The 11,095-nt window shown below is 42.2% G+C and overlaps 1 protein-coding gene across 1 annotated transcript; it reads left to right on the top strand.

Annotated features, from left to right (window-relative positions):
* Positions 1-643: 643 nt before the first annotated feature.
* On the top strand, positions 644-9,670 carry Irak1bp1 (interleukin-1 receptor-associated kinase 1 binding protein 1). The gene is made up of 4 exons (XM_013034104.1): positions 644-1,254; positions 1,736-1,801; positions 9,144-9,274; positions 9,364-9,670. Exons 1-4 carry the CDS (start codon positions 943-945, stop codon positions 9,638-9,640), a joined length of 786 nt encoding a protein of 261 aa, XP_012889558.1. The 5' UTR covers positions 644-942; the 3' UTR covers positions 9,641-9,670.
* Positions 9,671-11,095: the final 1,425 nt, after the last annotated feature.

The raw sequence follows: 11,095 nt of genomic DNA, 5'->3' as shown, positions 1-11,095 counted from the left end.
CTGTCCCTCAGCTCTTCAGCTCAAGGCTAGCGCTCTACCACTTGAGCCACAGCGCCACTTCCGGCTTTTTTCTTTTTGCTTATGTGGTGCTGAAGAATCGAACCCAGGGCCTCATACATGCAAGACAAGTGCTCTACCACTGAGCCACCTTCCCAGTCCTACAGAAACTTTAAGGAAATAGAAGCTAAGGTGCTCAAACCCAGCAATGACTACATGGTATTTGCTTCTCTCTCCAGGCCGGGTCCAAGTCAGAGTTACTCTAACCATTTCAGAGAGAATTCAAAAGACTTCCCGATCGTTCCAAACGTTTGGCTAGTGTGTAAGCAACTGTCCATTATTTTCTCTCTGCTTCGCATAGGTCCCTCACGCTACCTGATATGGGCATCAAACAGCCACATAACAAATGTGGGAGAGGAAAAATAAGTTATTAACATCACCTTGAATAAAGGGATTTGAGAAACCACCTCTTGTGAATCATACATAAATAAAAACCAGCCGTGACCCATGGGGACCACCAAGCCAGGGAAAACAAAACCACACATCCCTGGCAGGCGTGGGGGTGCGGGGCGAGGTCACCGGCCTGGCCTCTCCATCTTCCCCTGGAGGCGGGGCTGCAATGCGGGCGGTGAGGCTGGGAGGGGGCGAGGCTCACGGACAGGGGAGCTGCTGCGGCCTGCTGGGGTTTACGAAGGCCATCATATATACGTATTTAAAGCGAAGCCGGCCGATCTCACGGAGAAGGGGCGACAACGTCCTCTACGCGCGAAGCTCCCTCCTCCAACGACATCCGGGGATCCTCCCCGCGCCCCGCACTAGGGGGCCTTCAGCACCATCCCGGCATCCTTCGCGCCCAGCACTCCTAGGCCAGTTCCCGCGACACACGTGGGCCGCGTCGGCCACCGTCGGCCTGCAGTTGCTATGGGAACCCGGCTGCCGTAAGCTATGTCGTTACCCCAGGCTCCTCCGTCTCGTGTGTTCGTGCAGCTGGTTCCGTGGGTTGACCGGGGCCAGGAACACAATGAGGTCTCCGGGGGAGAAGTGCTGCGCGGTGTCCGGCAGCCGGTCTCCACACAGGTCCCAGCCGGGACCCGGGAGGTACACGTCAGCGGCACCGCCGAGGTGTCCGCGGGCCCCAACCGGGCGCAGGTGACGGTGCGCATGCGCAGTACCAAAGAGGCTGCCGCCGAGGCCAAGAAGAGCGTGGGGCGCCGCCTGGACTATATCACGCAGAGCCTGCGGCGGCAGGGGCTGCAGGTGAGGGGCGCGCGGGGGTGGAGTGGAGATCGCGGGGGGCGGGGCTGCAGGTGAGGGGTGCGGGGGGGGGACCCCGGAGAGGTGGGGGCTGGGCGGGGCTGCAGGTGAGGGGTGCGGGGGGGGACCCCGGAGAGGTGGGGGGCTGGGCGGGCTGCAGGTGAGGGGCGCCCTGAGGGGGGGAGCCTGCCTGCCCACCTGCCTGGAAAGGCCAGGTCACATGACTTAAACACATCTGACAACTCCAGACTGACTGGAAAGCCTTAACTGGTTTGCAGTAGTAGTGTGTAGTAGCAAGAATTTAATTTTTTTTCCTCGAAATTTCTTTTGATTTTTTTTCAAACATGTATTTCACGTTGGCTGTGAACTATCTAAATCCGGGAATGAGGTAGGCTTTTTGTGTAACCTTACTGTGTTTTCGAGTAATTGCATTCAGTAGCCAAACGTATCCTACTAATACTCTTGTACCCTCCTTCTGTTTCAGGCAGAAAATATAGCCGTCACAAGGGATTTTAGAAGAGTGGAAAATGCATATCACATGGAAGCAGAGGTATGCTATGCACAAATTACTGGAAGTAGTGTGACTCTGGGGACAACTTGCTGTTTGTTTTCATCTAGAGCTGCAATCTACCAGAGAAATGCTTCTCCTGAGAGTGATAAAAGATTATTTTGCTCAAAATCATTTGAATGGTTCATCTGCTTCATTTGAAGATCCTCTGGTGATCTTTTCAAATAAATTTAATGAGATTTATTTCAGAGGAGTTGTTTATATGGAATAAAAGTAGCAAAAGAGAAAGAGCAATTAAATGCCACCTGAATAAACTTCTAAAAATATTATGGCCTAATGAACATGAAGCACTACAGGAGAGAAGTTTCTTTTAGATGAAAAGTAAATGGAAAATGCCTTTGCTGTTATTGCCTGTAGTTTTAGCTGTGGTTTTGAGGGATGGGGGTTTGAAGGCTAGCTTCAGGCAGAAGGTTTGTAAGATGCCCTTCTCAACAGAAAGCTGGACATAGTAGTGGGTTCTTGTTATTCTAGCTAATGGAAAGCCTAACCTAAGTGAAACTGGATGAGGTCTGTGCTAGCCAGGAAGTGGTTCAAAAATAAGGAACTCATCAGTAAAAGCAGCTGCTTAGGAAAAACAAGTACAAAGCCCTGAGTTCAAACCTCACTACTGCCCCAAAAAACAGCAGTTGGGTGTGGGTATATGAAGATGTCACGGTAAAATCCAAAACAACAAACAACAATAAATAAAGCCATAAAAGATTGTAAAACTCTTAACATACTTTTTTTTCCACAATGTAGTATTACTATGTTAAGTGTAATTAAAAATGAAAAAACACTTCAAAAGCAAGAAAATATTTTCATTGCACTTGAAAAATTATACTATTTCTATCAGATGACCCCCTGTACTTTTACCTTTAAAGATTTGCTGATCAAGACTTTTTGAAATCCAAGTATGCTCTAGTTGTGGTTGGTTCCAAGAAGACTGCTTTGACTCCCAGCATTTTGTGTGTGTATTTAGAACATGACCTTATCCTAAGAAACAAGAGTGAGATTTGCTTATCCAGTGAGTGAATGCAACATCTGTTGAGGTAACTAACCTCAAGCCATCTGCAGACAGAGAATACATTACTTTTTTAAAAATTTTAATACTAGGTTTAGATAAGTTGGACCTAGTCAATTAGAATGAAAATTAGAACGCTAACTTATTTTCACTTGAGATAATTATTTCAACAGTTCTGTTTATTGCCCCAGTGATTCCTGTAACAGTTTTGTTGTTTTTCAATTAAAATTTATTCAAGAAAATTTAAAACTATTTAAGGATCCATTTGGCAACAATTACTTGGTAGTGATAGGGACCAAAAAGTACCATTCAAACCAGGATGAAGATTAGTCAGGTAGGATTCCAGACTGTAGAGGTTTAAGATAGGGAGTCTTTAATATTACCCATCAGTACTTGTTAGTGTCAGGACCTCAGGTTTTAATGAGCATAGATAGGAAAAGGTTATCCTAGTTAAGAGGTTTATTATGAGGTTACACCAGGGAATAAGCAGGAGAGTGAAATAGACCTGAGACTGGACAGCCAAACTTCCCCAAAGTAGAAAGTTGTATGACCACAAAGTTGTTTTTGAGGCTGGACTTTTAGATAGAGAGCTGCTTGATTTAAGACAAGGCTGAGCTGAGCACATGACCAGCCTAGACTGTTCTTCCTTCTGCTTTGTTTTTTGTATTCTAATTTCTTCATATATATATATATATATATAATATTTCAGACCTGAAACTTTGAAATTACTGCAAGAGAGTATAGGAAAAACATTAAAACTTACAGGTATAGGTAGAAAAGACTGTTGAAAAGAGTTCTAGGGCACAACAGATAGGTGAGAGACTTGACGAACAGGACTACATCAAAATAAAAAGTTTCTGCACAGCAAATAGTTACTAAACTAGAAAGAGAGACAACAGGCTTGGAGAAGATCTTTACCAGCAATACATCAAACAAAGGTCTAATACTCAAAATATACAAGGAGCTCAAGAAATGAACCTCTCCCAAAATTAATAAACCAATCACTAAATGGGCAAAGGAGTTAAGGAGAGACTTCTCAGAGGAAGTAAGAATGACAGAGAAACATATGAGGAAATGTTCATCATCCCTGGCCATAAAGGAAATGTCAATCAAAACAACTCTGAGATTCCATCTCACCCCAGTTTGATTAACCAACATTGTGAATTCGAGCCACAAGAAATGTTGGCTGCGATGTGGGGAGAAAGGGAACCCTACTGCACTATTGGTGGGAATGTAAGCTAGTACAAACATTCTGGACAGCATTTTGGAGGTTCCTCAAAAAACTAAACATAGATCTTCCCTATGACCCAGCCATACCACCCCTGGGCTTCTACCCAGAACATCATGAGCTAGGATATGATAAAGATACCTGCACATCCACATTCATTGCTGCACTATTCACAATAGCCAAGTAGTGAAAACAGCCCAGGTGCCCCACAATAGATAGTAGATCCAAAAATGTGATATCTATACACAAGGGAATTGAAAGAATGAAACTATGTCATTTACAGGGAAACGGATGGACCTAGAACAAATCATGTTAAATGAGGTAAGCCAAGCTGGAGAGACAGTGGCACATGTTCTCTGATACCTGGAAATTAGATCTAAAATACACTGGAATACGATAAATTATACAGGATTCTAGGTACAGTGAGATAAAAAGAGGATACTCTTAGGAGAAAAACACAAAGGAGCAATGCCTATGTGCCTCTTTATATATCTAGCTGTATCTGTGTATATCTATGCATATATAGAGGGGAGAGGGAGGAACTCCAAGATATGGAAACAAAAAGATCTATTTTTATTTTTTGATGATTCTTTTTTTTTAGTCTTTTAGTTGTGTATGGTGTATTCACATGTATGTCTTTGGGAGGGTGAAGAAGAGGGTACAAAACTCCAGGAAAAAGGGTTAAAAAAAATGCAGCAATGGAGCTCACTGGACACTGATGAAAGTGAACTAAGCCACTCATGGGTGGAGAGGGGAGCAAGGGACTTGGAGAGGGAACAGGAGACACTGTAGAAAAGCAAATGTATTCATTACTTGACTCATGTAATCTCTCTGTACATCACCTTCATAATAACAATGAAGTAAATAATAAAAACAGAAAAACATATATCATATTTAGTGTGTATGCGGGGTAGGGGTGGGATTGCACTTGGGGCTTGAACTCAGGGCCTGGGCACTGTCCCTGAGCTATTTTGCTCAAGATTAGCACTCTACTGTTAGCACCACAGAGCCACTTCCAGCTTTTTGGTGGTTAATTGGAGATGAAAAACCCTCTAGACTCTCTTGCCTGAGTTGGCTTCAAACTTCAATCTTCAGTTCTCAAACTCCTCAGTAGCTGGGATTACAAATATGAGTCACTGACAAAGATCTTATTATTTTTATAAGGCTATAGGAAGCCAGAACTACCATTATATCACACTGTCCAAGACATGATTACCTTTAGCTCAGTTCTAGTAGTCAGCAGAGGCTAGGTGAGAAGTATCACAAATACAGTAGGCTGGCCTATGTATAGGAAAATGTGTGGCTGATGTATAGAAAGATGTATGTGGCTTTATGTCTGTGGATAAAGCAAGCACTAAAATTCAATGTTAACACTTGCTATTAGGTATATTAAATGAGATTGAATGGCACATAGAATTTTTCAAAAGCAAAAAAGTAAACCTGACCCCCAAAAATGGCAAAGGGTTTTAGTAGACATTTATCAAAACAAGACACATAAACGGACAGCATTTTTTTCCTTGATTATGCCATTCCAAGGGGAGTAAGATGAGATGGATTTTCAGCGTGGTTTTGATTCATTCCTAGTCAGTCCAACTGGGTTTTATAATAAAAGTTGACAAACTTTGTAATACAGTATACATTTGAAAATGCCAAGGATCTAGAAGTACTTTGGAGAGGCATGTTTATTCATAATAGTCAAAAGCTGGGAGCAACTTGAAATGGTTTGCAAACACACTGTGGTTATATCCATATAACAGATTACTACTGAGAACAAAACAAATAGATATGCAAAAGCATGAGTAAATTGCATATACATTATGTCAGATGAAAGAAGTCTCCAAAGAACATATTGCATGCTTCCCTTCATGCGGCTTTCTGGAAAAGACAAGCTATACCAGTGGGGATCTGACAAACGGCTGCCAGAGTTTGGGAGGTAGGGAGGAACTAATGACTACAGAGTGATGAGAGCAAATTTGGAGCAGGGATGGGACAGGTCCAGATGGTGTTATTGTGATTACAGAGCTTCATGTTATTTATCAAAAGTAATAGAAATGTGTACTGAAAATGTAGAATACATATAGTATATGGAAAGCCAAAAAATAGTGTCATTTTTGGAACTAGATAATAGATGCCAAAGGGTTCTTTATCCTATTCTACTTTTGTGAATGTTTGAAATTTTCCATTTTAAGAAGCTAAAATAAATAAACTTAGAGTAAAAGATGTCCACAAGAAGCATAGAAATCTAAATCTGCATGCCCAGGATTAAAGGGTACAGAGGGAGGAACTACAGACTACGGAAAATGGATAAAAAACTGGACAAAGGAATTTCATGGAAGCTGTCTTAATGACAAAGGAGCCAGGGTCTAGAAGGTAGAGGGCGGTCAGGAATGAAGTGCTGGCAGTGTAGAGTACCTGAAGCACGAGAAACACAGATAAGTGTTGAAGAAACGAAGAATTGGTAAAACGAGAGCAGAATGGGCTTTTATAAGATGGTCCTTCAGAGGTGATGCTGAAAGAAGATATATTCTGTGGAAGTAGAGACTAGTTCACAAAAGAGAAAATTGCATATGTTGGACTGTTCCGGTCTTGTAATTTAAGGTGCTGAACGGGATGTTTTCACTTGTCTATTTGTTTGAGTTTTGAAATTACGTGGGAAATAAGTCTTCAGAAAGTCTTTGTTTGCCAGAAACCAGTGGATCACGCCTGTAATCCTAGCTACTCAGGAAGCTGAAATCTGAGAGTCCTGGTTTAAGGACAGCCCTGGCAGGAAAGTCCATGAGACTCTTATCTCCTTATAACCACTAAAAAAAGTCCAGAAGTGGAGCTGTGGTTCAAGTGGTAGAGCACTAGCCTTGAGCAAAAAATGCACAGGGACAGTCCTAGGCCATGTGTTCAAGGCCCACGACTGGCACAGAAACACACACACACACACACAGTCTTTATGATGAAAGACAACTGCTCTGCACTATTAGGAGGACGATAGCTGAACATAGGGCTGTCTCCATACGCTCAAAGGGATAAAACAAAATAGATTTGCTTCTGCCAATAGGTTTAAAAATAACATACTTCAGTGGTATTAAAGAAAAATGACAGCTGGGTGCCGGTGGCTCACACCTGTAATCCTAGCTACTCAGGAGGCTGAGATCTGAGGAACGAGGTTCAAAGACAGCCTGGGCAGGAAAGTCTGTGGACTCTTATCTCCAAAAAACCACTAGAAAACCGGAAGTGGCACTGTGGCTCAAGCGGTAGAGCATTCTCCTTGAGCTGAAGAGCTGAGGGACAGCGCCCAAGCCCAGGGTTCAAGCCCAATGACCCACAAAAAAGAAAAAAAAATGACGTAATTACTACCAGTCAGTTAGGAATTTTAATAGCTTAGATTAGACTAAAAAGTAATTTTTTAGAAAGAAGAAGAGATAAAAGTTACTAGGGTTAAGTCCTCCAATGTGGAAAAAAATGGTAAGTTTTAAAATGTTATGAAATGAAATTTTAAATGTCACATCAATTTGATTAGATGCCCAAAGTTACATTTCCCATTGCCCCTGGCTGGCTGTCACCTGTCACTCCCCACTTACGGGCTGCAGACTGAAATGTTTTAGGGAATGGGAAGTTGAGGTCCATCTTTGGTTTCTTCCCTCTGGTGTGGGGCATAAAGTCTGGGGTCTGAGTCTCTTTGTCCTTGTTCTCTGTTCATGGAGATAGCTAGAAGACCTGGGATTGCAGGTCATTGGTGACCCAGGGGTACCCTGTAGAGGGGGTTCAACCTTTGGAGAACAGAATCACTAGATGTTTAAGGAACAGCATGCAAGGTTGGTGCCAGAAAGACAACAGCCATAAACACAGGAGCAGACTAAGAGCCCCACAGAGGATTATAAATGGAACAGTATGCAACACTATTGTCCTTTGCTGTGTGATCCCGAGAACCAGGAGGACAGGATATTTCCCAAGTTTGTAGCAGAGTCAGACACGGCATTAATCTGGGCCCAGCTCTCCTAGCTGAATTGTCTGAAATGTAAACAGCGCACTAAATCCTAACTAGAACATATGTCCCCTTGTGTTGCCATAGGATATTCAGTCCTGTGTTGATGCATTCATTGTCTGCTGCCTCCTCTCTGTTTTGGAGGTTAGTGGAGTTGTCCTTAAGATGTGTCACTTGTAGTGTCATAATCCAGAGACCAGTGAAAACAAAGTTGGCTAAAACGTGAGCAATTAAGGTTCAGGAAGGAGCAGGAGCATTCTAGGCTTCTCCTGTAGCTATTGAAGTAGAGGGGAAAGAAAGGCAGGTACAGGTTCTTGTCCGGTGGGAGGTGGATAGCTATGGGAGACAGATGCCCATGGTTATTACTACTCAACCTCTCATCTTGAGTAACTTTTCAGAGGGTGAGCTCAAGTGACTCCATTTGTATTCTGCAGCCATCCCCCATTGTCTGAGCCTGGGGGTGGGATAAGCTATTTCCTGAAGGCCTTTTGTTATTGCCAGGATGAGCTATCTGGCTTGGTCTGGTTGCACATTGGAGGCTTGTGTGTGGGATTGACATTCAGGGAGGAGTCTGTACCAGTAAGCCTCTTTGGGGCCAAAGTTAAGCAACAAAGAGGCGAGAAGTAGTATCTGAAGCAGCATGTGCCTAGAATGCAGGTATAGAAAGTTCACAGTAAATACTTGAGGAGCTATCCCCTATAGCCTCCCAAGAGGACTGAGTCTGCAAGGACAAATGACCTGAAGAGCCATGGATCAAAATCGTCAATAGCAGTCAGCAGAACAGCCCGGTCATGTTCACTGCTGGCAGCATTTCAGGATCCTGATTATCATTGAGGATATTATTAGCATCTTCCAGCTTTCCTTGTTACAGGTATGTACACACACTGTAGAGGGCTGCGATCATTTACGTACTTGGTAAATAAAGCATCTTGCTTAGGCTTTGTGCTCGAGAACACCTGTACACCTGGTGGACAGAAATACATGAGTATCAAACAGATTGTTCTTACCTGTTACGTACCACAAAAAGACTGTAATTTGGCTTGACTTTTGTTACCTTCAGAGGAAATTTCAAAACAATGCATCAGACATAAAAATAATACCAAGGTCCTTTCACTTACAGGTCTGTATTACATTTACTGAATTTGAAAAAATGCAAAATATTTGTAGCTTCCTCGTTGAGAAGTTGGACAGCTCTGTTGTGATTGAGCCACCCCAGTTCTATCACGCACCTGGTGCTGCCGAGAACCTGCGGTAAGTGCAGCAGCTGAGCAACTGAGCCAGAACTGCTCCGTGCCCCTCCTCATGACTGCCATACTAATGACCTCTGCTTTCATCCCAAGACGGCAAGCCTGTCTTGTTGCTGTGGAGAATGCGTGGCGCAAAGCTCAAGAAGTCTGTCATCTCGTTGGCCAGACCCTGGGGAAACCTTTACTGATCAAAGAAGAAGAAACAAAAGAATGGGAAGGACAAATAGAGGAGCATCCATCATCTGGACCCTTAAGTTCACTAACTGTACAACAGAAAATAAAAAGTGCAACACTATATGCTGCCTCCAAAGTCTTCGTAACCTTTGAGGTAAAGGGGAAAGAGAAGAAAAAGAAGCATCTCCGAAATTAAAATACTATATAACTTTTATCTATTTTTATACTTTTTATAATATTTCTTTTTGTTACAAGCATGTGTATCGTATAGTAAATTTGTTTCTCTGAAAAAAATGTCACTTCTTAAATATAGTCCCACAGAATACACTTTCTGTTCTACATACCTTACTCTAAGACATTCTTAGGAAATGAAGATTTAGTGCGTGCGTGCGTGCGTGCGTGCGTGCGTGTGTGTGTGTGTGTGTGTGTGTCCTGGGGTGTGAACTAAGGACAAGGCTAGCACCACCCCTTGAGCCACAGCTCCATTTCTGGCTTTTTGGTGGTTAATTGAAGGTCAGAATCTAATGGACTTTTCTGCCCTGGCTGGCTTTGAATGAGGATCCTCATATCTCAGCCTCCTGAGTAGTTAGGTTACACATGTGCAATATCACTAGATGTGTAGTATTTTCACTGGAGAGAGAAATATTTTATTTAGTAGTTCTTATAGGTACTTAACATTTTCAAAGTCTTAATTTTATGTGAAACTAAGTTTTCTATGAAAACTAAGCTTTACAAATTTATGTTTTTTAATTGGTAAGATAAGATTTTTTACGTTAAGAAGAGGAATTCTTTATCCTTTATTTGTATTGTAAAGGTGTTATATAGAGAGGTGACAGTTACATAAGTCAGGTAATGAGTACATTTCTTTTTGAACAGTGCCACTTCTTTCCTATTTTCTCCCAGATTTTTCCCTCCCAACCCCTTCCAACATAGTGTCTACTGAATATCACTGCTGAATTAGTTCACCCTTGGTCCCATCATTTCTGTTTTCCCTTTCCCTCCCTAGAACAGATAAACTTACATACAAGACAAAAGATACAGAAATCAAAAACGGCAACAAAAGGGGAAAACAAAGAAAACCATAAAAAGTAAAATATAAAACCTCTTCCATTTCTTGCAGTTCATTTTGATAAGCATCATTTTATATGATCATATATGTGCATAGCTACTGAGCCTTTGTCATCCTCTCCTAAGAATATCCTCCAGTCTCACTGTGTGAATGTTTAGAGTCCTGTTTAATTTATCAAGTCCAAATGTACTTTGTCTTTTTTGTTTACTTATAGATTTATAGGCACATTCTAATTTCTAAAAACGAGGGAAACCATACAACCTAGGTTTCTTTGGGTCTTGCTTACTTGGCTTAATTTTTTTCTGTCTTTCTATTTCCTTGTGAATGGGGCAATATCATTCTTTCTGATGGAAGCATAGAATTCCACATTTTCTTGATCCATTTGTCCACTGAGGGGCATCTGGGCTGATTCTATATATTGGCTATGGTAAACAATGTTGCAGTGAACATGGTTGTGCTGGTATTTTTGGTGTGGCTTGGTTTGTGGTCTATTGGATAAATGCCCAGGAGTGGAATTGCTAGGTCATAGAGAAGCTCTATGTGTAGTATTTTGTTCAACCTCTGCTTTCCAGAGAGGTTGAA

The sequence above is a fragment of the Dipodomys ordii genome, unplaced genomic scaffold (genome assembly GCF_000151885.1).
Source record: "Dipodomys ordii isolate 6190 unplaced genomic scaffold, Dord_2.0 Scaffold182, whole genome shotgun sequence".
Classification (NCBI taxonomy): Eukaryota; Metazoa; Chordata; class Mammalia; order Rodentia; family Heteromyidae; genus Dipodomys; species Dipodomys ordii.
Note: the sequence above shows the minus strand (reverse complement) of the source record. Positions and strands in the feature narration are given on the sequence as shown.